At 35.6% G+C, this 15,522-nt stretch overlaps 2 protein-coding genes across 3 annotated transcripts; one reads left to right on the top strand and one right to left on the bottom strand.

Annotated features, from left to right (window-relative positions):
* Window positions 1-2,584: 2,584 nt before the first annotated feature.
* On the top strand, window positions 2,585-6,637 carry LOC133690133 (uncharacterized). The gene is made up of 3 exons (XM_062110330.1): window positions 2,585-3,808; window positions 4,083-4,267; window positions 5,877-6,637. Exons 1-3 carry the CDS (start codon window positions 3,364-3,366, stop codon window positions 6,360-6,362), a joined length of 1,116 nt encoding a protein of 371 aa, XP_061966314.1. The 5' UTR covers window positions 2,585-3,363; the 3' UTR covers window positions 6,363-6,637.
* Window positions 6,638-7,370: 733 nt separating this feature from the next.
* LOC133688545 (uncharacterized) lies at window positions 7,371-15,018 on the bottom strand. Of its 2 annotated transcripts, XM_062108054.1 has the most exons (8): window positions 13,648-15,017; window positions 12,742-13,167; window positions 12,300-12,622; window positions 11,709-11,870; window positions 10,706-11,620; window positions 10,387-10,602; window positions 8,814-9,074; window positions 7,371-8,048 (listed from the first exon to the last, which is right to left on the bottom strand). In XM_062108054.1, the coding sequence occupies exons 1-8, from the start codon at window positions 14,876-14,878 to the stop codon at window positions 7,800-7,802; spliced, it is 3,783 nt and encodes a 1,260-aa protein (XP_061964038.1). In that variant the 5' UTR covers window positions 14,879-15,017; the 3' UTR covers window positions 7,371-7,799. The 2 variants fall into 2 exon arrangements, with proteins under 2 accessions (XP_061964038.1, XP_061964039.1); XM_062108055.1 differs by lacking the exon at window positions 11,709-11,870 and having other exon boundaries at window positions 13,648-15,018.
* Window positions 15,019-15,522: the final 504 nt, after the last annotated feature.

Genomic DNA, 15,522 nt, shown 5'->3' with positions numbered 1-15,522 from the left:
GAGTTACAGGTCGAGAGGGTCAACCTAGGTTGAACCAATTTTTTTTTTTAAGAAAATGAATCAAAACAACCTTATTTGGACTAAATTTGTTTTTAAGAAGAAGTTAATAGGTTTTTAACCCGAGTTTTATCTTGGATTTTTGACTGGTTAGGTCGGGTCAATTCTTTCTCTATTTTTTGATCGGTCAGGTCGAGTCGACCTGTTAGGTCAATTTGATTTTTATAACTAGAGTTATTATAATATTATTAATTTTAACACTCAATATAAACTAATATAAAAAATAATATCAAATTATTTTTTAAAATATTTAAATTTAACATTAATACATATTAAGAGTAAAATAATTTTTATATATATATATTTTATATTGCCTTGTCCATAAAAAAAAACATAATATAGAAAAAAACCACTATTTTTTTGTACATTACTGTCAAAACACAAATCTATTTCTACTTCTTTTTTTTCTTCTTATCTTTACTGCCTGTATCTCTCTGTCTCTTCTATCTAAGATAGCTCAAGGAATGATTTAGTACAAATTAAAATATAAAATGATATGGTAATATCTAACCTAGATGAGAGTGAAGAGTAATAGGTTTGTTTCGAGTTAAAATCTACAAAATAAAAAAAAAAACAAAATCACAATAACTATAGAAACTGAAAAAAACACTGATACAGAATAAGAAAAAAAATAAAAAACTATTTTCTTAGAGGAAAACATAACAATACATAATAAGAAAATTAAAAAATAACTAAAAAAATGTTTATCTCAAGAATATTTCCAGTTTCCATAGATTTTTAGATTCCTCTATTTCACATAAACACTAAATCATCATATTTTAATAAATAAAGTTTCATCCTGATAGCTTAAAAAAACCATTAACATTCAAATCGATGCATTTTTGTCTTCTTCCAAAACCTTACTTTTTATCTGACATGATGGGAACAAACCGGTTAGCACAGGAGCCTAAGACCAGTACTGCAGGGAGTCAAAGCATAAATTGAAATTTATGTTTGTATTCTGGTAGTTTTCATCTTAGTTTTAAAACCCGAATTGGTTCGATAGGTCAACCTAAAACCCGGTCAATTCGGACTTGAAATCGGTTCGGATGGAGGCAAAAACCCGTTTAGAAATTGACCCGGCAAAACCCAGTCGACCCGGTAGGTTAGATAAACCTAGCTGAAACCCAACTTTTACACAAATAAAACAATGTTGTTTTTGCCTTATTCATTAATTCCCAAGAAATTCATAAAATCTCTCAATTTCTCCGGTAATTGCATCTTGGATAATTTCTCCAGAATTGTTGTTACTTTGTTTCAACGATCATCAAAGTTGGAAAATAGATCACAATGAACAAAATGTCCAAACCAACATTCATAGTTTTCTAGTAAATAAGATGTCTTCAGTTTGACAATAAAAGGATAGAAATGAGAAAACCTAAATTACCTAATCTCAAAAATCTTCAAAGCCATTTCAGTTGCGCTTCACAAAAAAAAAAACAGACGAGCAGAAGACGTCAAGGCAAGCCATACCGGTTTAAATCTGCGAATAAGGTTAGATGAAGTTGATGTTGCTTGTTTCTCTTTACGACTCTCTTTCTTTCACTCTCTCTCTTCTTTATTCTCTACCTCTTTTTTGAACTTGCAGTTCTTAATCAGTTGATCTGGCATCAATTCTTTCTTAAATCCAGATAATAATTTGGATGAAATGGTTGGGTTGCTTGATGAGTTGGTTGGATTGTTTACTGGTGTTGAAGGATCTGGAAATGTTGCCATTGGTGTTAAGAAATGTTTCGATCCATTGATGTCGTGATGGACAGAAGATGGTGGTTGGCATTTTAAAGGATGGAAGTGAAAGTTTAGAAGTATTGAATACTGGGTTTTCTGTTGCTGCTGCAGCAGCAACTTGTATTAGATTTTTTTGGGTTGACACGGATTGACCCGAGTCAACCCATCTGACCTGTGACCCGATCATTATACTAGGTCAATCACCGGGTTGAGTTTAAAAACTATAGTTTTCATGGTTGTGATTTTAAAAAAGTTATTTTATAAAAGTATTTTTAGTTGAGGTTAGTTTAGTATTTATATATGTTTGGTTAAAACTGTGGTTGAAATTAAAGTTGAATAAAAAATAGTTTAATGTGTTTGGTTAAAAATATTTTTTAAATTGAGGTTATAAAATAATTAAAAAATATATATATTAATATTGATTGTTTTTAATTTAAATGTTGTAGATTTAACTACTGCTATTACATTATAAAATAAATAATACTTTATATAAAATATTTTTTATTGTTCCATTAAACTATCTACAATTCCATAACATATGAAATTCATTCAACAAGGACTACAATTTTTATGATTTAATGAGTGTGCAACAACATCAGGTAAAATATTATCAGGAATAAAATTAAAATTGTGATTAAATTATGTAAATAGTACGTCATTATGCAATATCCTTTTAATTTATGTAGTGTCATTAAATAATGTTAAACACTAGTTTTTTGAATAAAACATAATTAAAAATAAAAAAAGATTTTTTTTATAAAAAGTGCTACACCGTTCTCCACACAGTTGGAGAGTGAACCACTGTTCATTTCCGTAAAGAAACTTGAACGAGTTATCTGCCATGATTAATTCACCAACAACTATCGATCATGTATAAGCATCCACCTCTTCCACCTGTTGCAGATGATTAAAGTTTGAGAGAGGAAAGGCACCATTCCTTGTGAAGCAGATCGTGGAGCTGGATCGTTCCGCCCCTAGTCATCTTCATTATCTTGATCTTCAAACAAGTCTTCGGCTGGGTCATACATAATCATGTCAGGGAAAAGTTCTAGAAAGTCATCTTTTACCTGCTCTCTTATGTATGGCCGGGGAAGACAAGCTACAGCATATAGAATTTGCAATTCCAGAGACAAAAGATGAATAGTTGAGTTGATTTTTTTTTTCTTAGCATAGTAGATCTTAAAAAATGAGGTTAATAGCTGTCGAAAGCATAATTTTCTAGTTATAAAAAATTATTTAAAATACAATCCCTATCCAATCACCTCGTTCAACCTCCGGTACAGCCGCATTAGCAAACAGCACTAATCGGATATAAGAATCCGCACCCCTCAAAAAGTAGCAAGCAAGCAACACACCTCTAAGCTTCGAATAAAATCATTATCCAATCAAAACTCAGCACAAAATCAGATTGTCAAAGCCAAACACCAAAGAACTACTACTAGAAACTACTCCTCTACAACTACTACACCAACAAAGAGGGGCACAGCTTCTTCTCGTCTTCAAGTTCCTCAAAATAAACCTTAAAATCTCTCACTGTTCTCAACTCAATGCCTTGTCTCTAACTACCCTCAAAAAAATATGTCTTGGCTTTTCAAATCACTCCAATCCAACGACCCAGGTTCACCCCCACACTCTCCTCCCCCTCCTTCAGTTAAAGACGACTTGTCGGCCATCGGTGTTTCTATCGGTCGTCAATTACGTGGCGTTGCTAACTTCCTCGCCCCTCCACCCCCGTCCCGTCCTGAAGCAGCCAAATCACAACCGTCCGATTCTTCTCAATCATCACGAGCTCTCATCGGGATTCGCAACGATCTCGCCGAAATCGGTGACAGTTTAAAATATGGTCTCTCTAAACTCACTTTTAATTTCTTGCGATTTAAAGATGATGATCATAACAACAGTAGTCAAGAAGGTGATTATGAGGATGGCGTGGCGGGGATTAATGAGGAGGTGATTGGTTTTGTTAAGGAGATTTCTCTGAGACCTGATTACTGGGTTGATTTTCCCTTACCACTCCAAAACGGTAAAAATAAAAAATTTACTCTTCCTTTTTTTTTTTTAACTGTCAGTAGTGAATAATTGTTCTTTTTATTAATTATTTGTGACAAATGTGATATATATTTTAGTATGAAGTTGAAGAAAAAAAATGTGTATCTGAAGTGCAAGAGTTTGATATATTTTTGAATTGATGTATTTATAAATTTTATATGGATTGTGGGATTTGAACTGTGTAAAGTAATTGATTTTATGTGAAGAATTTTTCAATTTTGGGTGAAAAGGAGTTTTTTTTTGTGCAGATTTTAGAATGACTGATGCTCAAAGAGAACACGCCTCAAATATTGAACGTTTTGTTCCTAGTTTGGCACAACTTAGATATAATCTTAGGAGTGAAGCGGGGGATGGCCGATTTTGGATGGTTTATTTTATATTGTTGATTCCAAGATTGAATGAAGGTGATTTCGAGATTCTATCGACTCCCCAGGTAAGATTTCTGTGTTGATATGTTTTATTCCTTTTATGCATAATTTGCCTGTGGAAGTAAGGGCCTGAGACAAGTCTTTAGGTTTCTTTAACTGCAATAGTAGTGAAATCATAATGGGGGTTTGTTATTATTGTTGTTGTTATGGTCGAAGGGTGCTTTGTAGTTGTACTGCTGGTTTTGCTGCATTATTGCCTTTTCTCGACTAAGCATGGTCTGTGCGCATGCTATGGCTTCTTGTGAGCATAGGTAGATGTAGTATCAGTACTTCTTGTGAGCATAGGTAGATATAATATCAGTAGTTTTTAACACATTATGCACACTGGCAGTTGCATGCAGTTATCTTGAATGCAATTTATTTTACCCACAATACTAGTGAAACCATAATTGGTGTCTGTTGTTTTTGTTGTTGTTGTAGATATTGTATTAGTAGTTGATAACACATTATGCACACTGGCAGTTGCGTGCAATTATTTTGAGCCACAATACTAGTGAAACCATAATTGGTGTCTATTGCTTTTGCTGAGCAGATAGTGTGCACTGCTATTTTTTTGTGACATTATTTATTTCGATCCTAAAATGTGCTGGTGGTGTTATATGTCTTAAGGTAGGGAAGACAATAGTTGATCTTCCAGGCATCTAGCAAGCATAAGCAGATAACGTACCAGTTAATAAAACATTTTGCATAGCTACAGTTTACATGCCATTAGTGTGGAGGGTTATATGGTTTCTGATATTTTGTGTGTAAGAATAATTGATGTCTTAGCGGTTGAAAGTTTTGAGAAGGTGACCTCCTTTTGTCACCTGATGGAATAATAATCTTTTATAACATGCAATCAGCTGTATTTTCATTTATGTTCTTGTAAAGTTGCAATGGAAATCATAGCTCCAATTTATTCATCCAGAATCTGGAGGAAGTAATTACTATCTTCAATCTTGTTATTGAGAATCAAAACTAGAAGATGCGAGGATGATGGCACTTGCATATTTTTTAATAGTCATCTTAGAAGAGGGGTGGGATAGGGATTGTTAAGTTTGAAGAATTCTGAGAATATGCAGAACGAAGCATATGTGTGAGTAATTGGTAATCGTGCTGACTTATTACTTCAAAACTCACCCCAGGGGAAACAAAAGTGCAGGGTCTCCAAATTTTAGTAAAATATGCACACTTCTTTTTTCCTTATTTTGACATCATAAGACTTGAAACAAACCATCTCTACACTTTTTGATGGAATTGGTGTTTATAATTTGACATTAGAGCAAAGTGTTTCATCTGAAATTGGTTTTAAAGTTCCGAGGTTTCAGACATCTGAGATATTGGAAGAATGATCTTGTTAATTGTAAGTGAGCTATTGTGCTGTGCTAATTGTATGTATCAGGTGATATGGACTGTTGATTCAGTTGGTATTGATTTCTTAAGGAAATTTAGGAGACTGAATCTTCAAGCATCTCTTAATATAGGAGACTTGATATTCTTTTTTAGAGAAACTAAAACTTCAATATCCCAATAATGATCATAGTTTAGAGCAGGGGGCAACAGTCCTTTGTGTGCAGTGATATTTGTATTTCATTCTCGTGGCCATGTAATCTCATTAAACTGTTGACTTGGCAGATAGTTGAAACAAGAAATGTACTTCTGGAGAAGCTGCGAAACAAGAAGAATGTGGAGTTGGAAAGCTTCAAGAATTCTATCAGTGAGACACAAGGAGAGAATACAACATCTAGAGAAGAGGTCGCCGGGATTGTAAATGCTACTGAAGGCTTAAAAATTAATGATGAAGAGAATTCCAAGCAGTTTTTAAAAGAGCAAATTGATAATAGCATTTCAATGGATAACCGGAAAAAGCTTGAAGGCGAAGAGGATGTGTCATTCAGTGATCTGGAAGATGATTATAGTGATTCTTCAACAAGATTATCAGCTTCTAGGAAAGCACAGAGCATTAGGGCTCCTTCACCCAGTGGATCCAGCGATTGGGTCCAACTGAATGAAAGCTCTGACATTCTGGGTGGTCTACGTAAGGCAAGGCAGTCATTTTCTCGTGATAAAGATTCAGATGCCGAGTCCACTGACTGGCATAAAGTTGATGAGTTTGATTAGACTATTGGTGAATGTATGATAAGTGATTTTATTGTAAAGTTTCTACAATTTTTCCCCCTATCCCTCTGGTTTCTGCACTTGCAGAATCCCACCTGTTACGTTCGTTTCAACATTTTTTCTTCCTCCCTCTGGTTTCTTTACTTGTGGAACCCAACCAGTCACGTGTCCATTGTTCTTAGCTGATAATTAAGTCAGTATAATTACGTGTTATTGTCATGGTTTATGCTATTCTATATGCTTCAGTTAAGGAAGTATTGGAATTCTCCAGGTCATAACTTGAGGGTGGATTTTGTCACAATTTTATTTAGCATTTGATTGCTTAATCTGATGCAAACCATTTAGGATTCTGTGCATAATCCGTCATGAGAGAAAGAAGTGCATGCATCGACCCTAGACTTGCTTCTGATTTGATTGATAGTGTTAATGACAAGAGATCGACTGCTAATCAACCTTATTCTTTGTTGCCTGACTTTCAAACATGAATGCATACAGGATGAGTTGCCTAGACTGAAAGGAATTTCTGATGGGATAATTTAATTTCTGGGTCATGGAGGATCTCTTGTTCAAAATTCCTAGTTTTTATTCCGTTTATATAGCAATTGGGCCTACAAGCGGAGCCGATCTTATATGACTCCCATGGAAAAAACTTGACCAACGAAAACATTACTCAAAAGGAACGACTTGGAATCATAATGTGAAAACTGAAGAAAAGGAAAGAAATTGCGTTTGCCCTCACACGAGCAGCGCGTAGGTTATGTCCAGATCTCAGTCTATCTTGTTGATTTCTTAGTCAAGTAAGCCTACCACTAGCGGGAGCAATGTCCAGTTCAACCGAAACTACTGCTGCATGGGCAAGTCCAACGGCACCACACCTATTGAGAAAATAAAAGGTCACATATGACTACGATGGTTTCACCTTTTCTTCAGAACTTTCCTCTTGACAGCAACTATAAAAAATGCGAGAGCTATTCAAAGCAACCAGAAGAAGAAATTGGCAAACAAGAGGAATACAAAAACCACAGCAAGATGTGGTTTCAACCAGCAGTCACACTGGCAAGCACATTTAAACACCTACGTGAAAGAGTAATAAAAGCATTTAAGTCTCCTTCATACAATCCCCTCTAATAATCATGTATTCAACTAACATTCTGAGGTTCCAAGTTCCACAGTAGATAACCATACAAAATAACTAGGTAAAGAGGACCTCATTAGTGAATAACTGCTGAGCTTGACTGGTGAAAAAAGGCCAGCCAGATTTAAGATGCCCCATCCCTGAGAAGCAGTTAGGATTCCTATCTGAAATATACAGTTAAGAATGATCTCCAGTCAAAAGTTAACTCCTATGATAAACCAGGATGCTGTAGTAGCAGTGTTAGCTTGTTAGGCCTATTCTTGTGCATGTGAACACCATTAGGGATGACAAAAGTGGAATGCCCATCAGCAATAGGATATCGTGCTGTAGGTTGCAAACTGTCTGAGTTGAAGAGGATTTGCACTTGAGACAAGATCGCCACTCCGATTTCTTAGTTGATGTTGAAGGGCATGGATGTTTTTTATCCCATCTTCATGGATGCGCAACAAATTCTCCAATGATTCCATTGAGAGAGATTCCAAGCCTACACCATATAGAGGAGCATGCTGTTCCATCTCCTCCCAATGTGCATTTTCAAGAAATTGGATATGTTTCTGCAGAGGGGATTGTTCAGTTGATAGCATAAACATCCAAGAAAGCAGTTCAAAGCCATGAGATCAACATTATTAAGATGTACTTGCCCACGCATCATCTGTAGATGCATGAGAGGCGGTCATAGTTCTTTACCATTAAGATCTATGTTCTTTACCATAATAAATGAACTTCACGTACTAAAAAGTATAGTTTGCTTGTCCAAAAGCTTGAGCCTAAAAGTTGAAGTTGGTCTCCTAAATTTCAAAACCCACATAAGAAGAAGTTCCATATGTAAAGAAAACCCAATTCAAAAATTAATATATTCACATCTATTGATTCACCAATCACAACCATTGAGAGCATTCTCGGTATATTATATGCAGCAAATCAGACAAAATCTAATTATACCAGATATTATTAATCAGAAGAGCAAAACTTAAGAAATGTCCCAGTAGGAAAAACAAGAACTTATGAAGGCAAAGAAATTTTCCAAAAAACATTTCTAAGGATGTCTCTTCCGAAATATACACATCCCAAGGACAATATAGACAGAACAAAGGGTGATTCTTCAAAACCTTGTCAGAAAGATTTGTCGAGTCCTATGAGGTTGAATTCTAGCATAAAAACTAACTTGCTATTTGCTACGACATAATTATCTGTCTTCTACTTTTGACTGCTAGAAAAGGAAAAAGACACCTCAGCATATGTACACCATAAGCCACTGCTTCAGTTGGCTAATTGAACCCCAAGAAAGTTTCATGAATAGAATTGGTGAGGAAACAAACCTGGCAGTCATTCAATTTTGCTTCCAAATCGTAAGTGCATGCTCTATAATGAGCAACCTCCTCTTCCTTGTCCTGTTTCACCATTTCAATTTGTTCAACTTTTTGTTTCAACTGCCAAATCTCATCCAATTGTGTCTGTTGTTCCTCCTCTTGAATCACAACTTTTGAAGCATATTTTTTCAGTTTTCTATCAGAAACTTCCAGATTAGCTTCTGCATGTCTCAATCTTTCAGCAAGAACTTCTTTCTCTTTAAGTAGTTTCTGCATCACGCACATATTAAAATCAGTATTTTAACCTCAGGAACTTTCCATAAGTTAAGGGCACAGTAATCGAGCACATCACTAAAGACCATCCAGATTACAGAGAAAGGATAGTCAGCAATTCATTACATAAATTTGTAGCCTTGTTGGTTGGGAGTCATCCATCTCAAGGGCACGGGATGGGTGCTGATGAAGGTAGGAGATGGTCAAAAGGGGGCAATTACGATAAATTCTGCTGAATAGATGTTGCTTCATCCTTCTATTAACTACAAACGATAATGTATAAGCTTTTCTAGTGGCAACAATAATCCTGATTTCATTGTTCGAGCACTCTCAAGTAAGTACAGGAAGTCTTTCCACCAACCATTATTAATTGGTTCATGCTGATTTACCTGTAATGAGTTGTCATCTACATGTTTCATTCTGATTTTGCATAACATCCCATTCTTGAGGAAATTTCAGGACAGAAATTGCAACCAGTTCCAGAATTTATGTTGTTGGGAAGATGTTGGTAGACAGAACAAAAATCTCTAAAAGTCACACAGAGAACAACATATTTCAATTAAGTGTCAAGAATACAAACTTTTTGAAGTGGTAGATGAAACACTTCTAACACTATGTATCCAATATCAAAATCATTAGACCATTTTGCCACCATCCGATGGCAGTTAACAACCAATGAATCTGCCATCAATGTAGAATAGCAATCAGCACAAAGCAAAAAGGTAGACCCACTTCAAGGGGCAGCAGAATATGGTTTCTCACATGTTTACAGATCATAGCTTGTCTGAAAAACTTATTTAACATTATCACTCCATCTATCCATCAATCAAACAATGATATACAAATTATTGCCTCCAGAATTTTACTGCCAAAGCTTATGAAACCATTCCACTCTCCATTCCTAAACCTCTCAAGCAAACCAAGGGATCAAACTGATCCCTTAATCATGGAACCAATGAATCTCTACCAATAAATACCTCATAGTTTAATGATGCCAAATGACCAAGCAACTAAGAGAAAGAAGCTTTACTACCAGATTCATAAGCTTAAAAAAAAAACTTGCAAATGCAACCAAACAAGACACTTTCTCTAGCCACATTTAGGCAGTAAATATTGAGAAATTTACTTACAAAAGCCTAAGAAACTATCTCAGAATTCTCTTATTTAATCATATTAAACACAGTGATCCATGATTCAGACTGCCAAAAGGAAACTCACATAGCCACTTTCAGCTAAAAGATCATCTTTTCATGTTTTCTTGGATATAGCAATTTAAAATCTGAGTTGGATATATTCTAGACACTCATACCTTCAATTCCTGGTGTTTTAAGGACTTTAGATGTGACAACTGTGTTTCCACATGATAAAGATGATCTTGGTAATCCCTTTTCTCCATGCAGTGCTTTGCAACATGATCCTTATGCTTGGAGCACAACTGTTCAAGTTGAGTCTCAATATCTTGTATATGTGCACAGAGTTCTGTCTTTTCACAAGTAAAGTGGTCCCTTTCAAGCTCCATTTCAGACTGCCAATTTTATATAAAACATTAAATCTCATATGCTCACCAAAACCAGGTGCATGTGGTGGCATTTGACAAGGCAGATAAGCAGAGACAAGGGATCAAATACCTTATAATGAAGAAGAGCAGCCTCAGTTTCAGTCAGCCTTTCTAACAAAGTAGCCTTCTCGCTAGACATATTTGAAAGTTCAGCTCGCTTTTCTTCACCAATTTGAATAATTTTCTCCTCTAAACAACGCAGACGATGCCTGATGGCAGAATGATCAGCGTTGTCATGCTTAGCAGCATCCCCCATCATTTTTAGAACTGGTCTAGCAAATCCATGTTCCCAGTGAACCAAGAAGATCAACATATCCAGATTCATCTCCAAAGAATTCTCCACAGGGCTTGTGGCAAGGTCAACTAGCCCTCTCAGCATCCTTGTGTGATAACTCTCACCAGAAAACACTTTAAATAGTGTAACATAAAACATTTTCACAAAATTATGAACTCTAGAGTTTATAGAGAGGGACAATGTTTCCGCAAGAGCAAGAACTGGGGTGAAAAATTCTTCAGAAAACAAAGACTCTGCATTTTTCTCCCTGGCTGTTGAATTTGCACTAAATCTTTGAGCATGTTTTTCCAAGACCAAGGCCACTACTTGGTTATCAATGTATCCATGAGCAACACCTCTCTCAAAAACCCCAGAAGCTTCAATGGTGAGGGAAGGTATAGACAGCATATCAATCAAGATAAAGATATCAGAAAAATGATGATGTACATGACTACATGATTCATCTTCCCTACGTGAACTGTTGGCTGCAAGTCTGGCTCCACTATCTAAATAGGGCACTTCTTTAGATAATGGACATGGAGTCACATCCAGCAGTTTGCATTTTTCATCAAGTGCAAAGAAACTATCAATTTCTCTCAACATTGCTTCAGCAATCTCATGCTGACTATTCATAGTGCTGCCCAGGAGATCCAACAGATCGGGTGATATCTCAGCTCCTAAAAGTTCTAGCCTTGCTCGAACAACATTGACCTGCAAGCAACCAATCATAAAACAAGTAAAAAGAAAGAAAGAACGACAGCAAAGAGATAATACAATTTGATCAAGTTGAGATGCATACTGCTCGAGGAATACACTGGCACTGAGATGCAGATTTAAATAACAAGTGAATAACAGATTTCAGAGCTTCATAAGGTGTGCTCCCCAAAACTCCAGAAACTTCAGAAAATGTTTTTTTACACTCTTTGTTGTTGATGTCCATTTGACAGACAGCAGAGAGGAACTGAAATACCAAGATTGTTTACTTTGAGAAAAAAAAAAGTGCAGCAGGAAAGTCATAACAGTTACGCTCATTTGCTATTGTATTATTTACTTTATTGGAATGGATCCCATTCTTTCCTTATCATTTTACTGCAATTTTGAAGGCAGCCAAGAAGGAAAGAATTTTGCATAGGATGTTCAAGGACAGTATAATCTGAAGTCAGAACAAATATTGGTTATTAAAATTTTGTCAGACAATTTTGCCAATTCCTAGGCAACTGACTTCTAGCAATAACAACTAACTTGCTTTGACAGAATATAGTCTTTTACTTTTCAGAATCAGACAGGGACAAGAAATACCACATCATATGTAATCAATAAATCACTGCCTTGTGTTGGCTAATTGAATCCCAAGAAAGTTTCACAAACAGAAAATGGAGAATAAACAAACCTGGCAGTCACTTGATTCTGCTTCCATGTTACCAGTCTCAGGTTCAAAAAACTCAAACCATGGACAGCAATCAAGGATTTCACAAACCAAAGTAACTGTCTCATGAACAACAAATCCAGCATCTGTGTCCAGCATATCTGATACTTTCATCAATTGAAGATCGGCATTGAAATATGCCTTTGTGCATAGGGAAGACTCCTTGCACAAACTTTTAGCAGGGTCATTTTGATTAACTATAGTAATCCTGTAATTGACCCAAAAATTGTCAATCAATGGATCACTCCCCAAGTATGCACATATATTTGCAGAGGATTGATATATCCCTGCAAAATAATAATAATAATAATAACAACAGGGTAAGAATAATTACGGACAAGAGGATCCCCACTTATATGATATTACCTTGAAAATCTTGTATAATTTGTTTAATACACCAACTCACCAATTTGAAGTTTACAGCCACCAATTTCAAAAAATCTGCTTAATATTCTTCGGCTTAGCATTATTTCCTTGAAGGCTAAAAAATTTTCCATCTTCCATGTAACTGAACAAGCATTGTCACTCGACTCTGTTGTCATGAATGTCTCCTTCAATATGTGAACCTCTGCTGTAAAGACAGCAGTTTCATGACCAATAAACCCAGAGTCCTGGTCAAAAAGACTAGTAAGGGTCATGAATTCAGACCAGCCATGGTTTTTTGTAGCATTGGAGCATCGTTCTGCAGATTGTTTCACAACAGACTTCTCTATCATCTTCCCATTCATAACTGCCAACTGATAGACAATAAAAGAACTCCAATCACCAGAACTGTTTCCTGAATCCAAAACTTCAAGAAACGTTGAAAGGTGGATTGGTTTCTGAGATTGACCTGGTGCCATCATGAATTACCAAATAGTCACATCAGTTTTATGCTTTTATAAAATCTCAACATATCAGTGTCTGTTATAAAAATCAACTCCATCTACATCCAATGTTTTATTACATGCACTGAACAGCAGCATAGCCATTCTTTTTCGGTAAATGACTTGGCTATTATGACTAATATTTTCTTAAAAGAAATGCCAAATAAGATTTTCAACTATGATTTTAGATTGTACATGAATCGCGTTCATGTATTTGCAAATCATGCAGAAACTGGAATTTTGCAAACTGTCAGAGTTGTATAGAATAATTTCAAGCCTTTTCAAATAACTATTATCATGGAATTCAATCACACTTCCTTCTTTCTATGTGTTAGAAGCCACTCTACATCAGAGTTCAGCCCAATTGATAATGCATGCTCCTAATAAAAAAAGTGAACATAATGTAAGACCCTAAACAAAACAATATAAATGAGGTTCACAATTACCTCTAGGATAAACTAAAATGCGGACTTCCATATTCCCAATCCGAAACCTCCTGCTCTTCACACACAGACCTTTTATCTTCTTTTTCTTTAAAATATCCTTCAACCTTGAGAAATTCTCAATCTTCCAAATGATTTTTCCTGTGTAATCATCACATCTTTTTACCAGACCATACTTGCTCTTACCACCCAAGTAGCCACAATTAATCATCCCCTTGTACTTACCACTAGAAACGCCTTCAATCCTGAAGGAAAAACTTGACTCCTGAATAGCATTAAAGGATACACTAATCAACACATTATCATCCACTACATATCCTTCATCAAAAAAATCAGAGATTTTCATAAACTCAGTCCAACCAAGACTCGTATCACCTCCTTCCCCAAACCTCCCATAATATTCCCTACTTACATGACTAACCCCTGGCTTTTGACTCAACACTGATATTCGAAAAAGACACCAACAAGTCCTATCAATCACAGGATTCTTCTCTATATCCTTAATCTCCAAGAACAATGACAAATTCTCAGCCCCATTAACCATGCTTTTCGACAAATTAACCCCAAGATAAGCCTCCCATACTCGAAAAGCCGAACTCATTATCTTCTGAGTCTTCACCATTTGCTTCAACAAACCATAATTTCTTATACTCCAAGTAACCTTCCCATTCAAAGCATAAGACATTCCCTCACTACAATCACTCGAAAACTCCATTTTCTCATCCAAAACCCGAATTTCACCACTAATAGTTAAAACCCCATCTTTTAAAAACCCTGAATTAGCATCTAAAACTGTATTAGAAACCGCAAATTCACACCAACCAATAGATTTCCTGTTCTTGGAAAACCTATAAACACTCTCTTTAGACAAAGACTTAGTCTCATCCACGACATTAACAATGACAATCTTGTAACAAGCATAACAATCACAATTAGAACTACAAGGGTCATTAACTTGTAAGTAAAGAGAGATATGTCCAGGTACTGATAAAGAATCCCCTTTTGGGTACATTAAAAAACGAAAGTCATAGCCACTAACTTGAAAATATCTGCTATATAAAGACCTGGACTTTATTTTCCTGAAATCTGGGATAACCCATTTGCAAACGGAGTGAAAGTCCTCATTACAGTCCACAGTCACCGTGTAATCCGCCGCCGGTGGGGTTTCCGATAATGGAGACGAAATGGGTTTAGGGGTTTTCGTTTTAAAGGTTTTTACTCTCTGGTTTTTCATTTTTTTAAATTAAAAAACACTAAAAAAGACTCTTTTTTATGTTAATGGATTTAGTGAATTTTGTGCGTGCTTTTTTTTTTTTAGAGAGAGAAGGCTTTTGTTTTTGGGTGGTTCTGATTCTTGGCTGTGTTACTGAGAGAGGGAGAGAGGGAGAGGGAAAAGAAGCTGAGACTGGGAGGGAAATTTGTGTGAATTTGTGGGACCCACAAGATCCTGCCACATTTCTGACCAGGGAGATGCCACGTGGTCCAGGATTAATTGGGTTGCAAGCAACCAAAAAAAAAAATATTATGAAGCCTGGAGAAGAAGGGACAGCACCCTGTAAGACAATAATGTTCGGTAGTATTTAATTACAGTTTAAAAAATAAAATAGAATAATAAAGGTGAGAAATAAAAAAATAACATGTCTGAAAATTTTATATACACACACATACATACATACATGACATCACAACCTAGTTTTATGAGGCAGTCAGATTTATTTGAATGTGTAAAAAGATAATTTTTTCTAGATAAATTTAGGATAACCCAACTACTACTAGTACTAACATAACAAAATTAGGATAATTAATTTCGAGCGTCTCAAGTTATTCGAGTTATATAATTGAATGTCTCATTTTTAATTCTATTTAGATAAGTACTTG

This window comes from Populus nigra, chromosome 3 (genome assembly GCF_951802175.1).
Source record: "Populus nigra chromosome 3, ddPopNigr1.1, whole genome shotgun sequence".
Taxonomy (NCBI): Eukaryota; Viridiplantae; Streptophyta; class Magnoliopsida; order Malpighiales; family Salicaceae; genus Populus; species Populus nigra.
Note: the sequence above shows the minus strand (reverse complement) of the source record. Positions and strands in the feature narration are given on the sequence as shown.

Excerpts from the sequence above, each read along its gene's own strand:
- LOC133690133 (XM_062110330.1), top strand. The coding sequence starts at position 3,364 with ATGTCTTGGCTTTTCAAATCACTCCAATCCAACGACCCAGGTTCACCC. Across the intron at positions 3,809-4,082 it reads TCCCTTACCACTCCAAAACG|ATTTTAGAATGACTGATGCT; the intron begins GTAAAAATAAAA and ends TTTTTTGTGCAG. Across the intron at positions 4,268-5,876 it reads AGATTCTATCGACTCCCCAG|ATAGTTGAAACAAGAAATGT; the intron begins GTAAGATTTCTG and ends TTGACTTGGCAG.
- LOC133688545 (XM_062108054.1), bottom strand. The coding sequence starts at position 14,878 with ATGAAAAACCAGAGAGTAAAAACCTTTAAAACGAAAACCCCTAAACCC. Across the intron at positions 10,603-10,705 it reads CTGCTCTTCTTCATTATAAG|TCTGAAATGGAGCTTGAAAG; the intron begins GTATTTGATCCC and ends TAAAATTGGCAG. Across the intron at positions 9,075-10,386 it reads TAAAACACCAGGAATTGAAG|AAACTACTTAAAGAGAAAGA; the intron begins GTATGAGTGTCT and ends TGCGTGATGCAG.